Source organism: Crocodylus porosus, unplaced genomic scaffold, assembly GCF_001723895.1.
Source record: "Crocodylus porosus isolate Cpor-Errol unplaced genomic scaffold, CroPor_comp1, whole genome shotgun sequence".
Classification (NCBI taxonomy): domain Eukaryota; kingdom Metazoa; phylum Chordata; order Crocodylia; family Crocodylidae; genus Crocodylus; species Crocodylus porosus.
The window spans coordinates 23,814,846-23,842,844 of NW_017728949.1; the positions used below are offsets into that span (position 1 = coordinate 23,814,846).

The 27,999-nt window shown below is 42.2% G+C and overlaps 2 protein-coding genes across 4 annotated transcripts in view; one reads left to right on the forward strand and one right to left on the reverse strand.

Moving 5' to 3' along the window:
• On the reverse strand, positions 1-25,100 carry LOC109322652 (MOB-like protein phocein). Of its 3 annotated transcripts, XM_019553729.1 has the most exons (9): positions 24,993-25,100; positions 23,415-23,579; positions 12,786-12,848; positions 12,208-12,308; positions 9,237-9,279; positions 8,852-8,938; positions 5,212-5,291; positions 4,266-4,377; positions 1-3,647 (listed from the first exon to the last, which is right to left on the reverse strand). In XM_019553729.1, exons 1-9 carry the CDS (start codon positions 24,993-24,995, stop codon positions 3,516-3,518), a joined length of 786 nt encoding a protein of 261 aa, XP_019409274.1. In that variant the 5' UTR covers positions 24,996-25,100; the 3' UTR covers positions 1-3,515. The 3 variants fall into 3 exon arrangements, with proteins under 3 accessions (XP_019409274.1, XP_019409272.1, XP_019409273.1); XM_019553727.1 differs by lacking the exons at positions 23,415-23,579; positions 24,993-25,100 and adding an exon at positions 16,372-16,478; XM_019553728.1 differs by lacking the exons at positions 1-3,647; positions 4,266-4,377; positions 5,212-5,291; ... (2 more) ...; positions 12,208-12,308; positions 12,786-12,848 and adding exons at positions 21,245-21,419; positions 22,040-22,129 and having other exon boundaries at positions 24,993-25,090.
• Positions 25,101-25,881: 781 nt separating this feature from the next.
• Positions 25,882-27,999, forward strand: part of HSPD1 (heat shock protein family D (Hsp60) member 1) — a 13,435-nt gene continuing 11,317 nt past the window's right edge. The window contains exon 1 of the mRNA XM_019553723.1: positions 25,882-26,058. Within this exon, the coding sequence (XP_019409268.1) occupies positions 25,885-26,058 (174 nt within the window). The 5' untranslated portion in view covers positions 25,882-25,884. The remainder of the gene's footprint in view (positions 26,059-27,999) is intronic.

Sequence of the window (27,999 nt, forward strand, 5' to 3'; positions counted from 1 at the left end):
TGTTTCTTTGTAGTCAGTATCCTTTCTGTATTTGTGACTGGGATTTTCTTGCCATTAATAGTAAACGCATCAATTTAATGATGAACAGTTCCATAACTTTACCTGTCTAAAATTTACTTAGAAATCTGGCTTAGGCTACAGTTTATACCTATCACAGAGTTTACGATGTACTAGATTTACCATTTTTGGCTAGGGAACTTCAAGAATTTATGCAGCACAAAAACCAGAGATAGATTTTGAAGCTGCCAAGAGCTAGTCAGATTTTATTTGTATTTTAGTATTTTTACCTTCCCAGCACAAGAGGAAAAGGTGAATTGAAACTATTTTATCAACGTCCCGCTACTTATTCAAGAAAATGGAAATTGTAGCAGGATTTTAGATATACAAAATCGATTTGCATTATCTAAATTCAAACAACTGGCATGACTAAAAGCTGAGAAGAAAAATTACTGTGGATATGTATTGCAAATCAAACTACAAACACAAAGAAACAAATAGTTAAGAAGTCATTGGTTACAATCCTTTACTTACAATCATGCCACTTGAATGTCTGAAACACTGTCATAATTGCACTCTCAGAGATGACCTTATGAAAATAATTGCAATTAATTTACTTCATATTTTAGAATTATTTGCAGAAGCCTAAATCCAAATTCCAGGATGCTGAAAAATCCTAGATTTTGAAATAAATCCTATATTTCTATATCCTAAACAAATATTGTTTGATCTCAACATGCATTTTGTATCTAGAAAGTAGAACTTACTTAAGAAATCAGAAAAGTATCCAGTTATGTGTACTCTTGGAGGAGAGGAAAAAATAATCATTTAGCAAATTATACTGGTATGGAAAAAGAAAAAATTTAATTTTAACCTCTTTTTACAATATATATCAAGGACCAATGTAGCTGTTGTTTCCCTGTCATGTAGAATGTAAATTACTAAATTAATCTGGTAATATATTTGCTATTATTACAAATCAATGGTTTGCCTAGGCTAACTGAACTGCTATAGTACCATTCAGGCACATGTGTATACATGGTCAGAGTAGTCATGTAAACAGCAAGGAAAATACAACCAGTGTTTCACTTAAGCTTTTTATATTCAGCAGAGATAGTATAATGAGTTAACTTTACAGTGCAATCTGAATGCAAATAAGAAACAAGTTTAACAGTTCAAAGTTTCTTACTAGAATTCTTAAAGCATGAGGGGAAACGAGGAAAAAAGCTTAAGAGTTTACTGCAGTCCTGAGCACCAGTTCATCTTAAAAATTTACAGGTGTGGTTAGCAGTGAATACCAACAGATTTTTGCCTGTCCCAGTCACTCTGACTAATATAAGGCTGTCATAAATGACTGCAACAGAAACCAATTGAGGATGTCTTGCAACAGCAGATTGTTATAAAGCTAAGTACATTTTACTATCTCCAAAATGCAATCCTCTACTCTTAGTGAGAATTTCAAAGATACAAATATAATCAGGTTATTTGGCCTGTACATGGCAAACAGCAGTTAAATGTGTAGACAATGGTTAAAGCTTTTGTCACTAAAATCATATCTCGTGCAATAACCCTGTTGACCATTAAATACAATTTTTAAACCAAAGACAATAGCTGCCCAAAAAACACAGCGCTGAGAGCACTTTAAGACCTCAGTCTCTCCATTTCCTCATTGTTTAAGTTCCCTTTAGATCCAGGTGGTACAGCTACTTAAGATGTGCTTAACTTTTAATGTTCTGTATAGAATTACATAAGGCATGTTCAGTACATCACAAAAAAGAAACTACTAAAAATAAATGAACTCTCATTTCCAAGGAAGCATAATTTCAAGAGGGAGTTCTATAAACAGCCACACTAGCTGCTTACAGATATGAAAACAAACAAAACCACTTTACTTTCAGCCTGGTGTGCCCCCGCACTCAGCAGTGTGTGCCCAGAAGAAGCACTGCATTAGTTTGGTCTGGCTCACGCAACCTCTCTATAGATCAGACGCTTCAGTGGGACTTTTTGACACTTTTCTCCAATAGCTGATTGAGACAGCTATTAGACAAAAGCACCAAAAAACCTCACTGAAGCACCCAGTCTATAAAGCTGGGGACCCAGGTCAAACTAATGCACTTCCTTTTCCGGTAAAGCGCTGTTTGTTTTTTTTCACACCTCAGCAGCCACTAAGGCCTACCTTGACATGTTTCAACAGGGCCCACACACCATCTGAGGAAAGCAAATGTACTTTAAAACTATTCTGAACATCTAAACAAAAGCCATTTAATAAGAAAACTGCCAATGCTTTCAGACTGCATTCATGTACACTATTCACAATAAGTCTGCTATAATAGCATTTTGTTTTGTTTTTAAACATTTAATTCTATTGAATTTGGAACAGTTCAACATAATTAAGCAGCACTCATAGAACTTGAGTTGTTACAAATCTGCAAATAGCTTAAAGTAAGCATTGGAGAAAGGGGTGAAATTCAACCACAGATTTTTCAACTCAGAAAAAGTATAACCCAAATGAATGGATGAAAGAAAAGAGTCTCATGATGAGACAGACTATGATCAAACTATAACAAATGTAAGCAGGGTTCCATTTTCAATGGAGATACTTAGATAGGAATGTAAGCAAGATTATACTATGTTGTTCTGTAGTGTAAATATGAATAGTAGTAACATGAGGTATAATCGGTAAGCAATAACCATAAATGTGTCCAGATATAAACCGTTATGTGCTTTACAATAGGCAAGAAAAAAGTTATATTCAGACTCTGCTATTCTTTTGAGAAGCTGTAGATAGAAGAGCAGAAATGTTTATTTGCCTTTATCAGACAGAACACATCCCCTCAGCAATGCCAGCAAGCCTCCATCATTACAGAAAGGCAAGTCTAGAAAATACTTGACCATCTCCTACGTAGCAAGATTACAGTTTTGATAACATAGTCAATCTATCCTTTTGACATTACTAACACTGTAGTTATGTTTAATATTTGGATATACACACACCAGAATTGTTAGCAGTACATATGCACATCCAAAAGCATAAGTAAGTCTTTTAAGCAAGAGTGCTCTTCTTTAAAAGACAGAGCCAAGATTAGGATTAAGCTACACTACATGAAGCTTCCTGCAGGATTCTAAATTTAAGGTATTAAACTCAGAAATAAAGCTAATGTTGCTACTTCATTAGAAAATGGCTTGTGTGAAACTTCACTCATTTTTAATCAGATATCTGAGGATTGTAATCCAATGATTGTTTAGCAGCAGTTTTACAGAACTGTAAATTCTTTTATTAACAGGCATTATAAACAGATAATGCTACTTTTATTTAAAAACCATGAGTGCCACATTGATGAATATACAGCTCATGAATAACTTAAAGTACTTTCCATATTAAAAGGCAACAACACAGCATACAAAGTGTATACTAAACAAAGCTATAAGGATACATGATTGAAGTGTGTAAAATGATATATACAGTACATAATTATGTTAATTATGTGTTCAGTACAGTTTTCTGTACCAAATTCCCTTCATGCCTCACTTTCCCCAGACACTGAATTCTGCACTTCTTCTTCCAAAATTGGTACAATCAGGTTATCCTTGGACATCAGATTATATTTCATTACAAATTTAGTGAACCGGTGACACAAGAAGGTTTCATTCTGGAAATGGAAAAAACATCTTATTTAAAGTCCAACAAAATGCATTCCGATATATGTAGAGAAGAAATTTCTCAAACTGAAATGTGGGAAGTTTGTAATGAAAAAAAAATCCTGATGGATAAACAACTGTACCCTTGGTTTTGTAAGTTTCAGGAACATATAAAGCTTCTACATAACTAAGAATGCCATCAGGCATTATACATATCTACATTTCAGTTAGGTAATTTAGTTTGGATAACGTACCATGATTTAGTCCAAAGTCAAAAGCTAACTCAAGATAGTGACCTAAGCTATAGTAGTGTGATTTCTTCTATGCATAATCTTCCCTAGCTCAAGAAACTAAACCATCTCCCAAACGGCTTGATGAACCTGCTAAACATTGTACTACAATTCAGGCTTCTACTGCCACCCACTCCTCTTAACTTCCCCTTCCACTCTGAAGGCAAAAATTCTTCACAATATGGAATTTCTCAGCTGTTACACATGTTATGATTTGTTGACTTCTTGGCTAGAAGTGTACTTTGTAGGAAGTGTTACAAAATGATACAACAGTTGCAGAAGAGCAATGCTGGACATAATTATAAAGAACATTAATACAGAAAGTGCTCAAATACTTACTTCATATTCATCAAATATCTGACGATGATGAAAATAAGCATGTGAAAATATTCTGTAAATCCTACGGCACACTGATCCTAATTTGGCTACAGAAGATTCCTTTATGCTAACCCTGTAAGCAGCAAGTTAAATGTCAGAAAGTATTCAGTTTGACAAACCTAAAGAAATCAGCACACAAACATTTCTGAGTAACTACTTGTATGTAAAATTACTTTTTTGCTACACCAGATTAAATAAACCTGCGTGGAAATGTCACCCATTAGTTTTTATAGACGACTGATGTTTTTTATATTTATTCACTGCTCAAAGCATTTAGTAAAAGGGAAAAAAATAGCAAGTTGGCTCCTCCTACAAGCTTTCAGTCTAGTTGGGGCTAGATTCCTCATTTCTGACACAGGGAAATGACAGGTCCACCCACCTCTCACCCCAACCAGATCACTTGACTACATGGAGGTTCCTCCTCAGAGGGACAAGCTTTTATTTTTCTAGCCAAGTTTCCATAACCTAGTATGGAGGTTACTTTAGGAATGCACTTAATGTGCACTCCGCCATCCCCATTTGTGAAGTACTAGCTTGCTGCAGGTTTTTTATAAACAGAATATAGTGCTGGCAGGTATCTTGAGCCACTGCCATTCCTTCCCTCTACCCAGGCATGATTTCTCAACTGGCGGCCTAGTGATTTGGGATACAGATGGGGAGAGGGTGGAGAACAACCACATAATTAGATTGAAAATATAGCCTCTTAGAAATATGCATCTTATCTCCAAGCACCTATTGACAGGAGCTTTTCAATTGTGGATAGATTGCCACATTTAAATTTTCTGCTATACTGTATTTTCTGTTTTACTATTTTTAGTATACTGTGTTGCCTAGCACTGGAATGCTGCACTGCAAACAATATCTTCTAATTAACATAAAGTGACTTATTTTTTTTAAAGGTTTTTACCTGCTGGGGAAATATTTATTGCTATTCAGAAGACATGCAGCCCCATCAAGTGTATGCCTGGTGTAGTCTATGGCAGGGCACTATAAGAAATTTAGAAAAAGAAGGGTAAGACACTACTTTTTTAAAGCATAATTATTGAAGGGATACAACGCAGAAGTCCTCTGTCAAAAAGAGCAAAATTAAGAACCCTCTCTACAAAGAACCATCCCCAGAAATTCTGTCTGAAAGAGGAAACAAACTGGAAAAGCAGAAGTACCAGAGTATTTTGACTGTCATTATCCTACCTTTTATATGCAAAAGCCAGTCCTAGTTTGCATCATAGCAGACCAAGCCAAAAAAAAATTATCATCAAATATATTAAAAAAAATATATATATATTGATGCTCAAAGTGAATGGGACGGAAGCACTTTCATCATGTAGTATCAACACAATTAATGATATATCTCACTTACTGGAAGTATTTCAAACAAGAGTTTAGCACCCCAGAAAAGGGTTGATAACTTGTACTATTGAATTTGTTATCATTTTGGGATTTTTCTGATTTTCTGTATTTAACTAAACATTATTGGCCTTAGGACCTAGAAAAACAATTCAAAGATTATGTATACTTCAATCAGTTCTGGCCTGACAATTTAACTACCTTTCAAACTATATTAAAACCACTTGAGAGCATGCCAAGATCAATTCCAATTAACGTTTTGTACTTTTTTCCCCCTTTTCCTATTATACCTATTGAACCTTAAATGCTAGAGATAAAAGATAAATTTATCATTCATAGTAGCTAGGGTCAGGAAGGACCTGAACAGATCATCTAGCCTGACCCCCTGCCACAGGCAGGAATGAATGCTGGGTTTACAAGACCCCAGACAGGTGATCATCCAACCTCCTCTTGAATTTGCCCAAGGTAGGGGCGAGGACCACTTCCCTGGGAAGCTGGTTCCAGATTTTGGCCACCCTAACTGTAAAATATTGCCTCCTGATCTCTAACCTAAACCTATTCTCCATCAGCTTATTACCATTGTTCCTTGTCACCCCAGATGGTGCTGGGGAGAAAATCTACCTATTTGCTGTTGATCTCCCCCGATGAGTTTGTAGGCAGCCACCAGGTCCCCCCTCAGCCTCCTCTTACTCAGTCAGGTTCCTCAGTCTCTCCTCGTAGGGCCTGTGCTGCTGCCCTCTCACCAAGCAGGTGGCCCTCCTCTGAACCCTCTCCAGGCTGGCCACATCCCTCTTGAAGTGCAGCGCCCCGTACTGGACGCAGTACTCCAACTGCAGCTTGACCAATGTCACAGAGGGGGAGTATCACCTCTCTGGACCAGCCTGAGATACACCTTTGGATACATGACAAGGTACAGCTGGCCTTGCTGGCTGCGCTCTGGCATTGGTGGCTCATGTTCATCTTGGAATCAATAACGACTCCAAGATCCCTTTCTGCCTCTGTGCTTTCAAGGCAGGAGCTCCCCAGCCATATGCATGCTGTGGATTCCTTCTCCCAAGGTGCAGCACCCTGTATTTATCTATGTTGAACCCCATCCTATTCTCATCTGCCCACTTTTGTCATCTGTCTAAATCTGTTTGCAGCCTCTCTCCCCCTTCAAGTGTATCCACCTCGCCCCACATCTTAGTGTCATCAGCAAACTTGGACAGCATCCTTTCTACCCCCTTGTCCAAGTCACTGATAAGATGTTAAACAATGCAGGCCCGAGGACCAAGCCCTGGGGTACCCCACTGCTCACATCTCACCAGGTTGAGTACAACCCATGCACCACTACTGTCTGGGTGCGCCCCATCGGCCAACTTCTAACCCATGTAACTGTGCAGGCATCAATGCCACAGTCGCTTAATTTATTGATGAGGATGGGGTGAGAGACAGTGTCAAAGGCCTTCTTAAAGTCTAGAAAGACTATGTCCACAGCAACACAATCATCCAAGGATTTAGTAACTTGGTTATAAAAGGCAATCAGGTTGGTCAGGCAGGACCTGCCTTTGAACCCATGCTGATTGCCCCTAAGCATGATCTCCCCTGCAGGCCCCCCACAGATGTGCTCCTTGATGATTCTCTCCAAGATCTTCCTGAGTACCAGGGTGAGGCTTACAGGCCAATAGTTACTTGGGTCCTCCTTCCTCCCTTTCTTGAAAATTGGGACCACATTAGCCAGCTTCCAATCCCCTGGGACCTGGCCAGATGACCACGAATGCTCATACAGCCGAGCCAAGGGCTCCATGATGACCCCTGCCAGCTCCCTCAACACTCTTGGATGGAGGGCATCTGGACCTGTGAATTTAAAAATGTCTAGCCCTTCCAGAAGATCCCTAACTACATCTGCACTGACTGAATACCTGACAGAGCTATCCCCAAGATTGTCCCTACTTCTGGTAGGTAGGATATCCCAGTCCCTGTTCAAGAAAACAGAGGCAAAGAAACTGTTACAAATATCAGCTTTCTTGTCTGGCATAGCCACAAGATTGGTACTAGAAGAAACACTAGAAAGTATCAATCACAAGCTGACTGTATTAGTGGGGACAGAGGACAGTCCTTAGTTCACCTACATATACGCACAGTTAGTACTTCAAAAATACCATTTTCCCAAAGCCAAGAAAAATGACGACTGAAACTGAGGGGGGAAAAAAGAGAAAAATACATATATATTCATTATTTTTAAGACGCCTATAGAATGACCAAAAACATTATTTCATAATCAGGAAAGAGGGCAACTAGCTAAAAGCCCAGTCTAGTTCAACTGCAATATGAAAGCAACCATTAAAAAATAAAAGAGCAACTTGGTAAAATGATTAAAAAGAAGAAACAGCTACCAATCAACACTAAGTCAAGTGTAACAAATTGATAATGCAAGCTAAAGACTTTACAGAAAGAGACCCATAACTGGCAAAGCTAGACAAAATTAAAAATTTTGTTTTGTTTTAAAGTACTTAAAAAACAAAACATTAGCAATGAGTAAAGACTGTAAAACAACTAGTAATTATATAGAAGAGAGAAGCGTTCAATAAAAATTCTGTCCTGTATTTGAAAAGAGCTTATGTCACATGAGGATGAGGACACTTTCCAGCCTATTACTAAATAAGGAGAATTTTAAGTAACATCATCTCTTAGGGATAAACATTTTCAGATCAGAAGATGTGGAGAGCCTGGATCCAAGAATCCTGAGATAACTGGCTGAGTAGAAGTAGGGCTCAACAATGTTCATTTTTAAGAAAACTCTGAATAATGCAGAAATTCCAAAAAGCTGGAAGAATGCTAGTGTTTTAGTAGTATCCAAACAGGGCCAGCAGGATGAAGTACTTACACCAGTTATTCTACCATCAGTCCAGGAAAACAAATCCAATTTTGTTCTAAACTTTCTTAAAAACCAACAGGACCATGTCAGAGAAGCTGGAAAATAAAGGGGTTTCTATTGCCAAAGGAAAATAACAGTTTTATGCTTCCAGGATTTCATCCATATGAAGAGAAGAAAAGGCAATGGTCTGCACTATTGTAAAGAACTCTTTCCCTGCTCTTCTTTTCAGATGAGCTCTTAGGAAGTATATGGAAAACAAGCAACCCTCCCCCCACCCCAGCACACATGTTCCCTGAAACAAAAGATTTGAGTCTTTACAGGCAGTATTTCCACACATCCTCACCTCTTTGGGAGTTTTATGGGCAGCACAAAGAAAAATCCATTGCTCAGTTGCTGTCATCTGAGTACATGTGTCTGGGTGGCACTCACTCTGTTGAAATAATTGTTCGGTTAATTTAAAAAATGCCAACAGTTAAAGCAATATTTATTATTATATTTGAACATTTTTAATTCCTTAAAAGGTAAAAGAAAAAATAAATCCTAAACTACTTGATCAATTGAAGTCATCTAGCATCCTAAAGCCATGTTTCTAAAAAAAATCACTGACAACCACAAATGCATGAGCTAAGAGTTAGAAATCCCTGAGAACTAGCTTTATAGCTTAAATACAAAGCAACCTGGTATTTAACACAGGTGTAAACAAAATTTAAGAACACAAAATGAGTTACCTGAAGCTTGACAGCAAGTCCATTGAGCTCGAGACAAAATTGTCTAAAAATTTAAATGCAACAGGGTCAAAACTAATGAACAGTTTCCCTACTGGAAGCATCAGAACAACAGAGCGTTAAATCTTTTGGTCAGTTTATAGTACATGGGTATATTCTAGGGCAGAAAAAGTAGAAGAGGAAAAAACAGCTATTCAAAGTAATTTCAACTGGTGTCACATAGTTGAGAAAACATGCAAAACATACTTGGAAGAGATGCGGTAAGAACAAAAGCAAGGGAAGACTAAGGTAACAGGAATACAAAAAGAAGAAAGAATATTTCATCTATTATTTATTCAGAACAAGTCATGTATCTGTAGTCTAATTTTTATTTGTCAAATTGAATTTTTTCTTCCTATAGGAAAGTCTACACTTTACATATTTCCCTTTGCTATTATTTCTTGATTGCAGAAAATGTAAATACCCTTAAATACAGCAGGCAGGCAAGGTTCTTTAGGTAGATGTGATATCTTTTATTAGACTAACCGAGGAGCTGGGAAAAAGTTATTTGCAAGCTTTCGGGCTCAACTGCCCTTCTTCAGGCACAGGAAGTCTCTCTTTTTTTCCAACTGTTCAGTCTAATAAAAGATATCACATCTACCCAAAGAACCTTGCCTGCCTATGTCCTTAGACCAATACAGCTACAACCAAAAACTCATCTCAAATTCAGCAATACTATAAAAAAAAGTGATTCCTTAAATCAGTCCTTTTGCTATTTACTGTTAATTATGTTGCTTATTTTATTGTGTTACATAGCCTGAAATCCAATTTTGTGGACTCAGCTGCACTCCTAATCAACTGTGACTTCCAGGAATACCACACCTTAAGCCAGCTGGAGCTGATGTGTAACAAAGGAGCTTGGGGGGGGGGGAAGGGACAGGACACGACTGATAGCCTCACTCTCAGGCATGTGCCAATTTAAAAAATGTTCAGTGCTTAGGCCATACTAATTAAGATATAATTTTTGTACCTGTCCATGGTTCTTCAAAAATAAGACTCAGGCTTCTAGAAGTCTGTATGGCCATATTAAAATAAGTGCTCAAATACCTAAAACCCTCTACAAATTATAGTCTCCTAATTAGAGATTATTAAGCCTGAAAGAAAAATGATCAGCTTCAAAAAAATAAAAAAAAATAACAAAATAACTGCTCCCCCCCACCCCCAAATAGATCAAAATATATTTGGGAAGGATAAAATTACCAGATCAAATTTATTCTTATTCCTGAAAAAATAGCTGATAGAATTAAACAAGTCAAACTAAGAGGGGCAGAAAACAACCCATTTTGTTTTCCTGGACACTAGAATACTAAATATAGCAAAATAATACAAAAAACAAAACAGGAAAAAGAGGAAATTGGTGAGCAGAATATTGAAGGTATTCTAGAATATCAAATCAGTAACGCAGATGCTACTTATGTCTCTGAGGTTTCCAGTTTAAACAATAAAACAGCTATGACACAAAAGAGAAGGTAAAATATTATCCTAATAATTTAATTCCTCTGAAAAAACTGGTACAATAACTGAGAACATAATGTTTAACAAAAGGTGAGAAATATGTAGTCTTCATGGCCAAAACAAAATTTTGGATTTAATACTAGAAAGTCCAGCTATTTCTGACATATGATTAAAGCTGGAGAGCTTCTAAAATCTGACTATTACAACAGCCATACAGCAAAATCTGGTTAATTTATCACTTATGACTAATTATCCAGGGGTGACTAATAAGTGGTAGCTGGCCATTTGATATTTTTCATGGTAAGCATTTTGCAGGTTCTCAAGCTAAAGAAAAAATACACTGTAAAAATTCCAAGTGCAAATGGTATGCTCTTGGTCTTGCTATGTGCCAACTGCATGATTACATAGCTAGCACACAGTTTCTTACTACAAAAATTCAGAGTACTCATTAATTAAGAATCCAAGTGATTGTGATAAAGTAAAATAAGTAGTCAGAGATTTCTGCTGTGCACACTTATATGCACGCATCACCAAAATAAAATCATTCTCTAAAATGAAGCAGTTGATCATCTGTGTCAGGGGTTTTTAACTTCTTTTAATAAGTGTACCTCTGGCAGCCAGACTTGGAGCAGGTGGGAGAAAGGGAGGGAGATGACGCACTGCCAAATGCAGAGCGGTGGCAGTGTGGGGTGGTGGATGGCAGTAGGGCCCGTCACTATGTGCAAGCTCCCTGCCCCACCCTGCATCTGACCAACCAGGCAGTGCCTGCACAGCCCACAGAGGGGCGCCACTGCCCTTACACAGCCCTGCTCCTGGGAGGCAGCAGCACAGGGTGGTGGGTAGTGGCGCTCCATCCCCACACACCTGTCCATAACCCTTATGGCCTTCCTGCACATGTCTTGGATACTCTTCAGCTTTTTTGGTTCAATGATGCTTTGAGCATCAGCTGACTTAACAAGATCCTACTAAGGAAAGGATAGCCTTTTAAACTAATTATCAGGAGCAAATTTTGACCGTGTTTTACTATGAACATATTTTTGGAAGTGACTGATAAAGCTTTAACAGACTATTAAATATCCATAGTGTTTTGTGTACAAATCAACAAGAACCTGGCAGGAATTCAGTACTTTAATTAATAAGACCATAGTAACTGCTTTTTTCTAGCAACTGATCACATTCTTTGAAGCAAACTAAAAATATATATTTTTTAAACAAGACAAACACTAAAATACTCAGCATGCCAAATCATTAAACAGAGTTGGGAGTTTAAGGGAATAGTCACAAATATGACCTCATGACTTGACAACAAATTAATCCTGAAAGGTTTAACAGTACCACATTCTGTAGATATAACTTTTTACAGAAACAAAAAATATATATTTATAATACGAAAATCAGACTATTATAAAGATTCCTATTAATACTATTTAAGACGCTGGGTTTCCAAATCCTGTATTTTGACAGAAACAAAAATTCTCACCTTAAATGTTCATATTTCCACACACCTTCATCCTGGCCTTCAGGAGGTTCAAGAATTTTGTCAATGTTGGAACAGTCTGCTCTTATATTTTGTTGGATATACTGAGAAGAAAGATTAATAATTTCTTAATATCCTTCAAAAAATGCTAGGACTCTATATTTAGAACTGGCCCCTTACTGTTAGCTCTTCGGACCTCTTAGATTCACAGAGGATGTGAGCAAGGCAAATAGCAATACATCTAACTAGAAAAACAGTTAAACTGACAGACTAAGGTAAAAGAACACGAAGAATTATGGTAGGTATAAGAGGATGGCCCAAGATGCAGCGAGTAAATAATAAAATATCTTCACTGAATGAAAACTAGTAAGAGAATGAAACTTCCTATGCACAGAAATAAAGCCTTTGCCTTTAAGTCTGATCGGTGAAACTGTACATGTAGAAGAGCCTTCAGTTATTTTGTAAAGCTAAACTGAGAGCAGGCAGAGAACATGCCCTATGGCTTTTTCCATATTAAAAAACAAAAATCACAACCACTTGGAGAATTAAACGTAGAAAATATTTCTTAGAAGTAAAGATACCTGTTGAACAGCAAGCGTGCTGTCCATTTCTTCAAAGGATTCATCAGGCCAGTTGTAAAAATCCTATGAAAATAAAAGCAAGGTTTAAATCAATTTAAAAAGCCACGGGGGGGGAAGAAAAACATGTCTGTTGCACCCAAGGACTAAACAGAATCAGTGTTGACCTTCATAGATCTGTAAGACGAAGCTTACAATAAAGGATGTATATAAAATTATTTCATAATGTTTTGAAATGGAAGCTGATGCTTTGCCTGACTTGACCTACTGTCGTTGTTATTACCTCCATACCTACTCTACTGCTGTAATCCTTTCCTGTACTGTTTGGCTCTAAACAGTTTGCTTCCACAGTTCTACACACTAAAAGGCATCAGAAAAGGACTGAAGACCCCAAAGGAAAGTCCAAGTTCTACAGAGAACTATACTGATGACTTAGACAGAAGTGGGCAAGTATTTGGTCTGGAAGGCCACTTAATGAGTTTTGGTGAGTTGTTGAGGGCAGGGAAGGAGGAGCAGGAAGATGCTAATTGATCTGCCAAGAGTCTGGAGGGAAGGCTGTGCCCTGCACTGTTCCACTCTGTGGCGGCTGGGGCCACACAGACTCCTCCCCTCCCCACTGCATGCATGCCCTCCCCCACACCCCAGCTTGCTGTTGGTGCTGTGCAGTCCTGACACCGTGGGCACCAGCAACCGGAACTGCATGGGACAAGGTGTAATGCAGCATGTCAAATGGCCACCCCTCCCACCTGCCCGCTACAATGAGCCAGGCCACATCTGGAAAGTCAGAGGCCCGCCCTGAGCAGAGCCCCCTCTGCCCAGTAACACCAATAGAAAGCCAGATGCGGGGGATGGGGAGGGAAGCAGAAGAGTCTGCATGCTGTGTGGCCAGGCCCAACCCCAACCCCAGCTCCAGCAGAGCAACGCACAGCCCTCCCTCCTCAGGTTCCCACCAGAGAGCCAGATATGGTCCGCCAAATGATCCTTTTTTGGCTACCCAGTTTAGGAACATAGGAAAGCATGGCCAGAAGAGACCACATGAGGTCATCTAGTCCAGCCACCTTCTCAAAGCCATCCCAGCCAAGTGTCTGCCAAACTTGCTCTCAAGTTTCCAGGAATGGAGATCCACAGGTTCTCTAGGGAGCCTGTCCCAATGCCTGACCACCCTTATAGTCAGGAAGTTCTACCTAATCTCCAACGTAAGTTTCCTCTGCAGCACCTTAAGGTCATTTCTCATCATGTAGTCCTGTATGGCCACAGAGAACAGCTTCTCTCCATTCTCTCTATATAAATCGCCCTTCAGGTGTTTGAAAACTGTTACTAAATCCCTTCTCAATCTTCTCTTCTCCAAACTAAATAACCCTCATTTTTTCAGCTTTTCCTAATTCTTTCTTCCTAAGTCATGCTTCTCAAGCCCCTAATCATTTCTGTCACTCTCCACTAGACTCATTCCAACTTATCCACATCCTTCTTGAAGTTCAGGGCCCAAAACTGAACACTGGTACTCTAGGCAAGGCCTTACAAGTGCTGAAAGAATCACTTCCCTTGATTTGCAAGTGACACTGCTATTAATGCAACCCAGCATACTGTACTGTTGGTTTTTCTTGCAATAGGAACACTTTTGTGTCTCCTATTCAGCTTATGGTCCACAATAACACCAGGTCCTTCCCCACACTACTGCAGCCTTGTCAGTCATACTCCAGTCTATATTTGTGCACACAATTATTCCATCCCAAGTGCAAGACTTGCCCCTGTTAAATCTCATGTGATCAATTCTAGATAATTTATCCACTCTATCCAGGTCATTCTGGACAATACGCAGAACGTCTGCAACTCTATACAACTTGGTGTTGTCCTCAAATTTGCTAAGCACACACTCAATCCCACTGTCCATATACAACTGCAATAATCAATACCCACTCATGTATTTCAGATGTGCTGCTGGAATTACAGCTACTCCTCATCTAACGTTGTAATTACATTTTAGAAAAAAGTGACTAGCAAGTAAAAAAAAGGTGATAAGCAAAACAATGTTAAGCAAATCCAATTACACCACAGTAGTTTCCCTACTAGGAGGTGGCAGCCAAATAGTGTTATAACTGAACACTGTGCGACTTTAGATGAGTATGTTCTCTAACAGATCAGTGACATAATAACAACGTTAACCAGGATGTCATTGTGTGAAGAGTACCTGTACCATCTATGGGTTGAGATGTAGTATTTAGGTAACTACTGAGGTTACAAACACACCTAATCACACTTTTTTTGGCCTACTCAATACCCCATCTTCATTTTTAATCGACTGTATAGACATCAGTCCTTACCATCACTTGGTACTTCAGATGTTATGAATAAGCTGTCTAATAAGTAGTCCCCACATACAAAGTACCTATGTTTCAGAAGTGGATAAAGTAATTCACATACACACAATTTTTATGGATGAAAGGACATGTAAGCCGATTGTATATGTGTGTTCACTAAGATTTAGTAATTAAGATGCTCTCATTACTTGGGATGTCAGAACAGACAGGTTTACAGCACATGCAGTAGCAGTTGTGGGAGACTGACTGGATGACTCAATAGGCGTTTTCCAACAAGCAAACTCTTGTCAAACTAAACTAATCCTCTGGACAAAGGAACAAATCAATGGTATTCAGCTATGTCTACGCCATATCTATTATTTGAACAAACTAGAACTAAGCACGGCAGTTGCATCACTTTTTCTTTTTTTTTTTTTTAAATACTGAAAATCCTAAAAACAGTTTTCACATGCTTGACTTAATACAAGGCAACTTATTCAGAACAGCTGAAAATGAGCAAGTCCCAAAGATCTAGCAAAAAGATCTTTTTTTCCCCAGACTCTTGTTTTACTAATTCTGCCTTTGTGTGACAGCAGAGGGAAGGCCAGCAGGTCCCAAGCTGCTTTGGAATTATGATACTTCTCATATGAGCAAAGCAAGATGCTGCCCCACCACCTGCTTTCAAACCTTTATTACCAAAATGCAGGTTTTGGTGCCTGCACCTACACTTCCTCTTCCAGGCTAACCTGAATGAGCAAGTAGCAGGCAAGGGAGATCCGCACCCCAGGGGCCTGACTCAATTAGGCCCGGCGAGAGCCCACAGGCCGCCTCAGCCCGAGAGGCTTCAACAACCGCTGTCAACAGCGCCGGCCATTGTCACCATCAAATTAACTTCAGGAACCGGGAGAGGAGCCAGGTGCGTCCCTCGAAGCAGCCCTCGCGGCCCCGGCCCGGCTCCACCTCCGGCGCCGCGGGGCTCGCTCGCCTGAGGGGAGCGCGGCGCAGCCTGCGACCGGCCCCCGCCCCGCTCCCACCGGCGCGACACAGGCGCTACTCTCACAGGACCGACATCCCCATCGCCTACACAAAGGGCGCCGCGGCGGCGGCCGCTCCCGGAGCCAGCGCGGGACCCGGGTCCTCCTCCTTGCACCCCTCCCCCGCACTAGGCCGAGCCGGGCCCGCTCCTTGCCGGCCTCACACGGCCGGACCTAGCGGCGGCTCCAGGCCGCGCAGGCCGCTACCACCCAGGACCTGGGCAGAGGCTCCCCCGCGCGAGTCGGGCCGCGCCTCACCTGGGCCTTGGTGCCCGGCCTATTCCGCCTCAACACTGCTGTTCCCTCCGCCATGACCATAGTGCCAGCGGCGCCGGGACCCGGATGCGACGGCGCGCGGGGCGGGGAGGAGCGAGTGCGCGGGGCGGCGGAACAGCCGGCACCAGGGAACAGCTCCCCCAGCGGGAGGGAGGTAGCACTGCGGGCACGCCGCGAGGGGGCGGAGCAGCCGCCAGGGCGGGGCGGGGCGGGGCTGAGGCGCCAGCGGGCAGTGTGGGCCCTGGAGCAGCATCCCTGGGCGCGAGACGGAGGCAGTAGCCAAGGCGGTCGCTTCACTCCGCTCCGCGTCGCTGGGCCCCCGCGCCAGGGGCTCGGGCCTTGCCTGGGGACACTTCTGTTACTTGTCCACAGGTGTGTGGGTGCAGGTGTGCACATGTACATCCTACCTTAGGCCACGGACACCACTACCTGCACGTGCACGGGGCACACACAATGGGTCTGTGTGGCAAGCAGTTTGAAATGCCGTGAAGGATAGGAGTGATTAGGGGAAGGGGCCTGGTGAGCTGATCTGGCTTGAATGCATGGGGCTGCCACACAGAGTTTGATTCTTAGCCCCCCCATAAATGGTCTCGCTGATTTAAATATCTTGTCTAGAAGCATTCTCTCTAAAAGTTGAGCTACACACGGCACTAATGCACTTTATTGCCTGCATGTGTAGATGTGGACCTATTCCCACCTACTGTGCAGTAATTTAAGCCAGCATAAATGCACGTGTAGACACACCCGTTATGTCACCTGGCAGTGATAGCCAGCAGTGTGCAGCCCTGCCATACTTCATCCAGCCTGCCCATTGGTCCATGCAGGCTAAACTCCATCCCTTCTAAACTCATCCTTCCACAGCTGTCAAGGACCCTCTGTTCTTTGCAATGGTCTTGATGTTCCACCACTTAACCTTTGTTCTGCAATTCTATTGCCTGTTAGTTGCTCCTGGTAATGAAGATCCTATTTCACAGCCCTGCAGATTATTTTTAACTCATTCCAATTAAGTTATATTTATTTTTGCTCCAATCTTAAATTGAATAATAGAGCCCCAGGGCCCTTGGCATAGTAGTAAAGCTTCTAGTTTATTTTTAACTAGAGAAAAATATGTGTTGTTTCATACGTGATGATGCCCCTCACCATCTGCACACCCCTTGTCAAAATTTTAGATCCTCCCATGGATCTGCAGCTATGGAAGAGGACTGGAATAACTATCAGGGGATATCAGAGGGAAACTGAACAAGAGAAAAGAGAATTCTATCTATGTGGACAGAAAGGCAGAGGCAAGGAAATGGGGGAGAGAGGATGAGGTATTACAGGCAGAGGAAAGCAAACAACTGTGAGAAAAGGAGATGGAGCAGGAGGGAAGAGTTATTTTTCCAATGAATAAAACAGACACCAAACAATGTTAAACAACTACTCCACATTAAAGCTCTCTTCTTTGCACTCCCTAAAAAAAGGTTGTTTCCATTCTGCCAGTTCCCAATTTTAAAGGTTTCAAATTCTACTGTATGCACTTTGCTTCTCAGTGTGAGATCATTTTACACTTTTGCTCTGTGTGCAGATTGCCACTTGGATCATTTACAGGAGTTACAGCAAGTCCAGATAAAAAGGCTTTTAAGTTTTGCTATCATCCTGATGACATTCTGTTTAGTTAAGCATGGAATAGGGTAGAGCCAAGCATCACTAGCTGGGTTCTATACCTTAAGCACCATTTTTTTCCACCAGACAAAATTGTCAAGGCTTAACATTTAAAGCACAGAGAAGTCTAGTTTTTAACATCTGTGTTTGTCCCTGACTTTTAAATTCAAGGACAGTGGAGCTTCCACAATGCAAATAAATCTAACAGGGGCAATCTAACAACCTCTGTCAAGGGCAATGTACATCAGTCTGCAACCCATTTGTATTTCCTGCAAGTCAAGGAAGAAAAAAAGGAATCAATAATATTTCTTAGCTAAGATGAAAGAGAAGGTATGTCTCTTTTTATTGGTAACCCAACCCTCACCTTATGAATGAAACTCAGTCCAATATTTTATTTATTGCATTAAAAGAGACCTCTGATCATTACTTTCTGTCCCTTCCTCACTTGGAAAAGCCTTATTCAAGTACTTTCCTACATCAGCTTGGGTTGGAACTGGATAGGGCAGCTGAGATTTCCTGCAGACATTACAGCTGCTTCTAATGGCAATATTACTAGTGTAGAATGAAGACAAAAGGGCAAAACATCGCTATTATAGCCTCTCTCTCCCTTCCAGTTCAGATACAGCTTGGGAAAGGCTGGGAGATCCTCACCCATACAGAGAAATGAGAGGGGCTAAATAGGAGCACCTATACATCCCCTGAGGACAATGAAACAGTATAGAAGACAATGAGAGGAGCAGCCTAAACACCCTGCCATCGCAGATCTGGGACTAGTCTTCCCCTTCTAAGTAAAACCCAGCAATAACCTGCCATCCAGCCACTGCTGAGAAAATTATACTTGTGGCAGATAGATCACTGTTTCTGTCTAATGATAGAAGTATCCTTTTACAGCGATAGCCTTGTTTTGAAAGAATTAAATGTTCTGCACTAATGGTCTTCATATTGCAGAAAGGTTTGATCTGCAAACTTTACAGACGACCTAACCCCCCTTTATAGTTTGGGTTCAGGAACACATCAGTACTTTACACTTTTAAACTACAGAATCCTTTTTCAAAACCCACAAAACACTTTACAAACATTGGGTGCATGTACATGAAATGCTAAATGCATAGTAGATTAATTCTACTGCGCATTAGCATGTCACTGCAAAAACTATGCTATTGTGCTAATGCACAGTAGAATTAGTCTACTGCACATTAGTATCACTAAAAAGGCATGCGCCGATGCTACTGTGCAGTAGTGCAGGTTACTGCATGTTGAGTTAGTAGTACCTGTTATTACAGGTACTAAACTTAATGAACAGTAAAGCTATATCCACATTAGGCATATTAATAACCTGATTTTCAAAAAGATGCTGGGCCTGAGAGTCTGAGGCTAAGGAAGAGAGCACTGGTGCCCCTGGCATGTATTATGTTTATGGCACAATTAATGTAGCCCATCTTTGCAGCTGGTTTGTATGGTGCCTTAAAATGAAGATGTAGTGTGCCCAGCCCCTTTGCTGACAATCAAGTGATTGTCCCCATTGGGATGAAGGTAGTCCTGGCCCAGCTGGAGCCCCCAGTTGTCCTGTTTGATACAAATGGTGAACTAATTGTTAACATGGGCCCTAGGGAAGCCCAGATTCTTGAACTAAGCCAGGACTGCCCAGGGGCTTTCACCACTTGGCAAGTTCAAAGCCATGTGCTGGCAGCTCACAAGTATGGCTGAAAGTGCCAGCAGAGTCCCTACCTCAGCCTGACCTAGTAGGAGCTGCAGCACTGGGGAAGGAAGAGTGATAGCAAGTGCAGGGGGGACAGGTGCTAGTAGGCAAACTGGCTGACACCCACTGCCCATTCTACCACCTGACAGCCCCTGTCACCTATCCCCCTGCTGCAGTTGTAGGGGGTACAAATTTAAGATGTACATGAAAACTTATGATATATTAAACAGACAAGGTTCTTTGGGTAAATCCAATAAACCAACTCTTTGGGTAAATCTGATATCTTTTATTAGACCAGTTGTCTATGTCCTTAAACTAAGATGGCTACAAACTACACCCCCTATGACCAATTAATAATTTTTCCATGTAAAGAAACTAATTATTGGGGGTGGGAATCATCTTAAATTTGTGCCCCTGCAACTAATAGATTAGTAAACTCAGTGTTTAGGCCTACTGTTAATATTAGATTCTGTACATGCTAGTAAATTGTCTATGTATAGAATCTGCAGGGCAGGGGCTCAAGGATGAGAGCAGTAAAAGGTCAGACAGCAAGAGAAAAGTTGCCTGCCTTGCTCCCCCAAAACTACTTTAAGATGATCTTCCATTAGATTCTATACATAGACAATTTACTAGCATGTACAGAATCTAATATTAGTAGGCTCATCTTAAATTCAGTGTCATCTTGGATTTAGGTAAATACGCTACATTTGCTTGAGCTGGTAAGGATGTCAAGACAGTTGGTCTTTATTCTTCCAGCTGAATTCAGAATTGTGTCCTAACTGCCATGAAAAAAAAAAATGCTACTCCATGCAGACATTATTGTTGAGACTCCTGCCAATTTAGTAATTCAAGCTCAATTTCTTTATTTAATTCTAAAAAAATCCTACAGAAAAACCTCTTTAAACTAAATACTTTCCAAGAACCTTTAACTTTATTTTGCACAGATCTGTTTCAAAGTTTCCCTATTAAGAAAATTTTTTTTTATGAAGTACAGATTTGTGCAACAAATTCATTTTACCAAACCAAAAATAAACTCAGACAAGCCAAAAAAGTTGGTAAAAGATGATAATCTGTTACTTAAAACAAGGAAGGTCCAAAATTGCTGTAATTAGTACGTTCAAACTTCACTTTGTTTTCACAACACTCACCTGGCTGACAGGTTTCTGTGCCAATACTAAGCTACCTTTATTTACTAGAAACAAAATAGCATTACAGACAAGCACAGAAAGTGTTACTGTGTGACACAGCATTTGGGAGTTCAGTTTTGTTTCCAGGGGAGTAGAAACAGACACTAAGGCAGGAAAGATGAAAAGCCTGTTGTAGTTTTGCTACAGAAGTCTTAGATCCATCGAAAAATGTAGAGGTTATCAAATAAAATTCTTTAAAAAAAATAACTGAAATCACAATCACTATCTTTTTACTGTTGAACTCTAAAAGATGAGGAACTGAAATGTTTATCTGATAGTACACATCCTTTTATTTTAAGTGCTCCAAATCACTACAGTGAGATTGTACGAGTTATTTCAGATTCGATATCTGTTTATTATAAACTAAACAACAGAAAATTATTTACATGATGAAAAAATTCGACAGTTTAGTGGAATGGATGACTTCATGATACTGCTGCAATACAAGAAATTTAGTCCAAATATTTTCCCAGAATGTCACCATCTCTAAATAAGAAGTAGTCCTGCAAATGAAAAGGAAAAAAAAAAAAGAATAAATATCCAGAGCCAAATAGCATACAAGCACTGACACAAAAGTAAATGGCACTAAATGTTATAAATCATGACTGCAATAACTATTAAAACGTGAGAGTTAATATTACACAATCAAAGGAATTATTAACCCAAGGGCTTTTATGGGGCAGCTGAAGTATAGAAATCATGCACCTTTGGTTACCTTTGTTCCAGAGGATGCTTTTGCCCCTTTGGACAAGCACCAGGATAATTTTTGTCTAGTTAGAATAACCTTTGAGACCGCATTTATCAATTCCTGCAAGTTTGGTGGTGGGAGGTTCTGGAATCTTCTCCCCGCCTCAGCAAAATTCATCCTATAAATCACTCCTACTAGGTATTTCTCCCCTAACATTTGAGGGTGTAGGGTTTCTCTTCCAGTAGGGGAAGCACAGTATACACTTCAGAACCAACTTGTTATTGGTGCTCTAGTATTTTAACTTAATTAGTGGCACACATCTTGAAGAATCAATGTTGGGGTTTTTTGGACTATATATTGTAATCAACTGGACTTTACAGACAGTCTCAAGTTAAGTGCAAGCTAAGCTAGTTTTATTAAGTATTTTAGACAAACCTTATCTTCCAGTATTACTTTGGTACCCCCATATTCTGGTAGTAAAACCTTGTCACCAACTTTAACACTGACTGGCTGGACCTCTCCATTCTGAAGGGAAGAAAAAAAAATGCAAGTTTATTTACAACACAAAGTACTACTGTAGTTTAAAAACCAAACTTCCAGATTATAAAAATATATGCAATCTAACATAAAAAGATGGGGGGGAGGAAAGAGAGAGAGAGAGAGACAGTTCAGGTTAATGAGTAATGCGCTCCACTTTCTGGTTTCAAAACATTAGCATAATGCTATACCTGGGTACCAAAGGATTTAATATTCAGAATTCAAATTCCAAGACTTTTCATTGTACAATTCGTTCTTTTTAAAAATTTAGATTTCTTATTCAGAAAAGCCCTAATATGAGAGCATAGGGTTTATTTGTCTCAGTATAATATAAGCCAAGTCAACAGATTTCCCCTGTAAACAAAGACAAGACAGACTTCTGAAAGTGTGTGGCAAACCAGACAGGTTATAAGAACAGCTTTTAAAATCTCTTAAGTGCAAGTAAAAAAAAGTTACAATTAGTTTATTTCTGTAACCTGAATTCAGAGCTTACTAAAAAACTTGTTTCATAAACTACTTTGAACAGTTAACATCCATTTGGTGGGCAAGCTGTTTGGAATTGTGCAACAAAACTTAAGTTAAAGCTTACATGGTATGTTTTACACAAGTTAAATATTATTATGGACTGTCAATTATAAATGGATTTCATGATACAACTAAAGTTAACTTATTTTAATACTCTGGTTACATCTACATAGGAACACATGGCAAAGTAAAGCAAAGGCATTGCATGAGAGTTACAAGCATTCTACTGCTTGTCCCAAGGAAGTTTTGTGGGCTTGTCTTTTTAGAAGAATGAGTAAAGCAAGTTTAGCTCACTGTAGCTTAACTCAACTTTTAGATTTTAAGAATGCAAAAAAAAAAAAAAAAAATTGAATTACTACAGTCTGTTTTATATTCTTAAGTCTTCAATATTTGTGAACTGATTTGCAAAGAACAGCTATAAAAACCTGTATGCAATTTATCTGCCATAAAGCATGCTTAAGTTATGCTGAAAGCCCTTGCTTGCCAGGTATCAGACTTCTTTCTTCCAGAAAAGTCTAGTTTAGCATAGCATCAGACACCACTGCTGACTGCTCTAAAACCTGCTCAGAACCATGCTAGGACTCAATTCTTGGCTCCTTTGCCTCCAATCCCTCTTCAAATTATTCTCATGGTTTTGATCAAATGCAATAACTTTACTAAGTATGCTGCAACAGTTTTTTTCCCCCGAATTATCCCACCACAATTACTATTTCCCCCTCAAACAGGCTTCCAGCTCTAACATATTTACCTTTGCCTTTGATCCTGATCCAACTGCCACAACTGTTGCTTGCAGCACTTTTCCTTGAGATTTTTCTGGAAGCATGATGCCTCCTTTTGTTACAGTCTCAGCTACACATCTTTCAACCAGAACACGGTCAAAGAGGGGAAGAAATTTCCGAAATGCCTGTCCTGCCTGTTAAAAAAATGGAATTTTATATGCTGCGCTATAGACTAAAGGAATATTTCACATAACACTGCAACAAGGTTGCGAGCCCAAAAACTTGAAAAACGCAAACTATTTTGCTAGTAGCAGGCTCCAGAGAGATGTTGAGCACTCAAGTTAATCAAACTGCATAAGCTCTGTACCTCTTTGGATCACGCACAATTTATTATAGCAGAAATGAACCTACTCCCCCCCTTCAAATAGTTGTAATAGACATCCAATGAAAAAAAGATGTAGAAGAATTTAAATAACTAACTCATGTAAGTAACAGATAGGTAAATTTTTAGATAACCTGCCTAAGTTATACATGGCTGCTTCAAATGCCCGGAACGCTACAAGTATTATTGATTATTAAGTGCATTTTCATCTAAAGAAGTTTGAAATCAAGATTTGGCTACCATTAAAAAAAAAGAAAAGATCTTGATGGCAATTCTCCTTGGAGTTATTTCACTCATGTCCTTCATGACACAAATAAGATACAAAGAACATGTTGTGGCTGCTACACTACTTCAGTTCAGTATTTCATCCATTATGCATGCCCTTCCAGAAAGATATTATGTAGAGGTGTAAGTTCACTCATGGCACCTTACCTGTTATTGACATTTTAGAAGGAAAAGTAAAACATGTATTGAGATTCCTGGCATTCTTGTAGAAATATGGCTAATTTGATCTACTGATCTGTGCAAAGAAGTCTCAAGGCTTCTTTTTATCGTACATCTTAGCTTACTGTTCTACCTTGGTCTTGAAATCACCCAAAAAACATTTAGAGATCACAGAGCCAAAATTAAATGCGAGCCTGCAAGTCGCACCATGCGGGCAAGCAGGGAGCCCAGCCTAGTCACGTGGTGCGGGCTCCGCTCCTTTCCAGCAGTTTCCACTAGTGTCCAGATCTGGCAGCCGCTAGGGGAGAGAGGGGGGCCAAGCCCGGGGCTGTCGCCACTACTACACGGCTCAATGGGCGTCCTGGAAGCCGGGGCCGCCCTGCCCAGGCAAACCTGTCGCGGGCACCCGAGCAGCAGCACGTGGCGGTGCCACCTCTACCCACGCCGAACGCGGCACTTTCTTCTCCCGCGCCCGGGGGAGAACGGCGGGGGGTCCAAACCGAACTAAAACGCCCCCTGGTCCGAACCAACCGAGCCGGGCGCGGGGCCGGGCCGCAGAGCGAGGCCGGGACACCGGCTCTAGCGATCCCGCCACAGGCAAAGGCGGAAGAAGGACAGCGCTGAGGAGCACGAGAGGGCCAAGCCCCCGAACCCTGCCCGGGCATTCCCAGCATGTGGCCTAAAGTCGCGCCCGAGCAGGAACAGCCGTCACTACCCACGGCCCGGCTCTGCACCCTCCGAGCACAGCCGAGCACAGCCCTAGACCAGCCGCAGCACTCACCATGGCGCGCCCGCCGCTCTCCACACACTACACTGCCCGCTGCGGCCACACGTGAAAAGGTCACCGACTGCGCAAGCGCTCTGCCTCCTCGCCGCGATGACAGAAGGGGTGGAGCCGCGAGAGGGGGATTGGATTGGATTTGCTGATTTATTTTCGCCCGTGGGCCCGCGCAGCCGTTGGGGCGGACTCTAGCCACGGCCGACCTTAAAGCCAGTTTTAATACTCCGCCGACCGACTACGGAAAGTTCCACCACCCGGAAGTGACGTTATGTCCCCTTTGACCCCCTGGCGAGCATGAGCGTTCTAGAAAGTTCTGGAACCAGGGGGCCCCGGAACCTGTCTGAAGCATTCGAGGGAGGCCAGAACGCATGCGCGGGGCGGGCTAGCCTCGCGAGCCCCACCCCCGCCCCGCCAGGGGCTGCAGCCATTGGCTGGTGGGTGCGGCCCCTCCCCCGGCGGGGTGGGCTAGGGCCGCAGTGCTAGGTCCGGGGCGGCCGCGCGGAGCTGCACATGGGTCGCTGCCCGGTCGGGGGGAGGGGCATAGCCTGAAAGCGCCGTGCGTCCTCCAGGCACTTGCCAGAGCCTGCCCGCTCGCGCAGCCGCCGCCTCGCGCCCGCCGCTCGTCTGGTGAGGGGTGCCCGCGGCCTCCGCGCTGGGGCTGGGGTTGCTGCTGCTGCTTATTTCTGCAGTGAAGAGAGCGCCCGGCCGCACGTACATCGGGAGGGGGGCGGTCTCCTGGCCGTGTCGTTAGCCTTGGCGCGGTGCGCACGTGGGGGGACCGGATAGCGATTGCGGTGCGGGCCGGGGCTTCCCGTCCTCCAGTTTCGCGCGGGGTTTCGGCCCAGATTCCCGGGCGGTGCGGCTGAGGCTGTGTTTGTTTTTTTCTTAGAAAATGCTGCGTGTCCCCGCCGCGCTGCGTCGGCTGCGGCCGCTGGGCCGGGCCCTCGCGCCACCCTCCGCGCGCGCCTACGCCAAGGACGTGAAGTTTGGGCCGGACGCGCGCGCGCTTATGCTGCAGGGGGTCGATCTGCTGGCCGACGCCGTCGCCCTCACTATGGGGCCCAAGGTAGCCGCGCAGCCCCTGTACGGCCGCCCTGGCCTTGCTCCGGCAGGACAGGGAGGAGCTCTCTTCATTTGTCTCCTTTAACGGGGGAAGGGGGAGGGAGGCAGGCATGGCGCCAGCAAAATCCCGAGGGCCACACTTTGCTTGAACTGCTGGTGCACGTGACTAGCTCTTCTGAGGGGAGCAGCTTCTTGGGAGCCTTTGCCTCCAGGCTCTGTAGATGGGAAACATCTTCATGACTTGCCTGCAAAGCATGAGGGAAGAAATGATGGTGTGTAGGATGTACAGCCTTTATTGCCAGCTGAGCCCTGAGCTAAACCATGTGGCTGCTCTTGTTTCCTGTTCTCAGATGACAGGAGAGCAAGGGGGTTTCAGCTCTTGCTCAAGGGAAGCCCATTATATTTTTAGTTTTATGCCCGTCAGCTGCTTGATTTCATTAATTACAGTATGGTAATAATGGGCGGATGAGAGGATATTGCCATAGGGTGTAGTTTTGGAGGTGCTTCTGCCTTCCCTTAATCCCAGTGAGTGACTGTAATTGCATTAATGAAGCAAGGCATTAGCATGTAGGGTCCGCTCAGATTCATTTTCAAAGGCAAATGTGTTTTATCACGCAGTTCCTCTGCCCTCTTCTTTAAAGAAGTATGTTCATCTTGCATTTCTTGATGGAGCCATAGTTCTGTTAAGCTTGTAAAAGTCCATAATAGCAGTAGTCTAATTACAAACTATGGCTTGTGAGACGAAGTGGTTCAGAAATCTGCTCATTGACATTTGCTCAGACTATGAGAAACAAGTTGGCAGTCTGTTTCTTGATTTCATCAGCTGGTATCTTCTCATCTTACTCCTTGAGCCTTTTGCTTTTCAAATAAAACAAACCTCCCCTTCGTATTACTAGCCTCCCCTCTCTTTCCCTTCCAAGTACTTGAGGGGTCCAGGGCTGCTGATCCTGTGAGGTCCCTTGCTGGCCACCACCTCCTCAGCTGGCCCTCTGAGCATGGGGGAGTGGAGAGGATGAGGCAGGCTTCAAAGCATTGTTTCACCTGCCTTCCTGCAGCAGATCACGCTGCTGGGAGATGGATGGAAGGCAGCTGGCAAAGGGGCTGCCTGTGGGGATGGGCAGCAGCAGGTAATGTTGGGGTAGCTAGGGGAGGTTCAGAGTACCAGATGAGGAAAGAGGGCATTTACCTGCTCTCACAGGGGTGGGCTGGGTGGCATGGCACCCTTAATGGGATCTTGCAGCATGCAGTAAATGGACTAGAGGAACTGAGATTAGGAAATTGGCGGGGATGGGTGAAGGGGAAGCATGGTAGTGGCAGGATGCAACGGGTTTAGAGGCAGTGAAGGGCAAATTAAATGATACAGATGGAGTGTCATTAAACCTCTTTTTTTCTTTTTTTTTCCCCTGACCCTTGGGATTTTCCTTGGTGGGGGAGGAGAAACTATACAGAGGTTTGTTTTTAGGCCCCCATTCCTTATCAGACAACCATAATACAGCAGAGACACTGTGATCTGACACTTAATGCTTTCTGTGTTCCTGATGTCCTGGTATTTCTGGGGAACATGAGGTTGAGATATTGATAGGCTTCAAGGACTTGGTCTGGCTGATTCAGAATACAGATTATCTTGAGTCTCTTGCATTATAGGTTAATGTCTTAACCTCTGGGCTCCTGGCTAATATGGGTGGGTCTTAAGGTTCTAAATCTTGAGTGGTCTTGCATGCATTCTGCTTTGGAGTAAAAGCAAATATCAGGTTTCATAGTTGATGATCTGCTCAGGTCCCTTCTGACCCTATCAAGTCTGACCCCCCTGCCATGGGAGGAAAGAGTACTGGGGTCAGACAACCTCAGCGAGGTGTACATCTAGCCTCCTCTTAAAGACCCCCAGGGTAGGAGCCAGCACCACTTCTCTTGGAAGTTGGTTCCAGATCCTAGCCGCCCTGACAGT

Excerpts from the sequence above, each read along its gene's own strand:
- LOC109322652 (XM_019553729.1), bottom strand. Across the intron at positions 12,309-12,785 it reads GCACGCTTGCTGTTCAACAG|TATATCCAACAAAATATAAG; the intron begins GTATCTTTACTT and ends CTTTCTTCTCAG. Across the intron at positions 4,378-5,211 it reads AATAAATATTTCCCCAGCAG|GGTTAGCATAAAGGAATCTT; the intron begins GTAAAAACCTTT and ends TGCTGCTTACAG.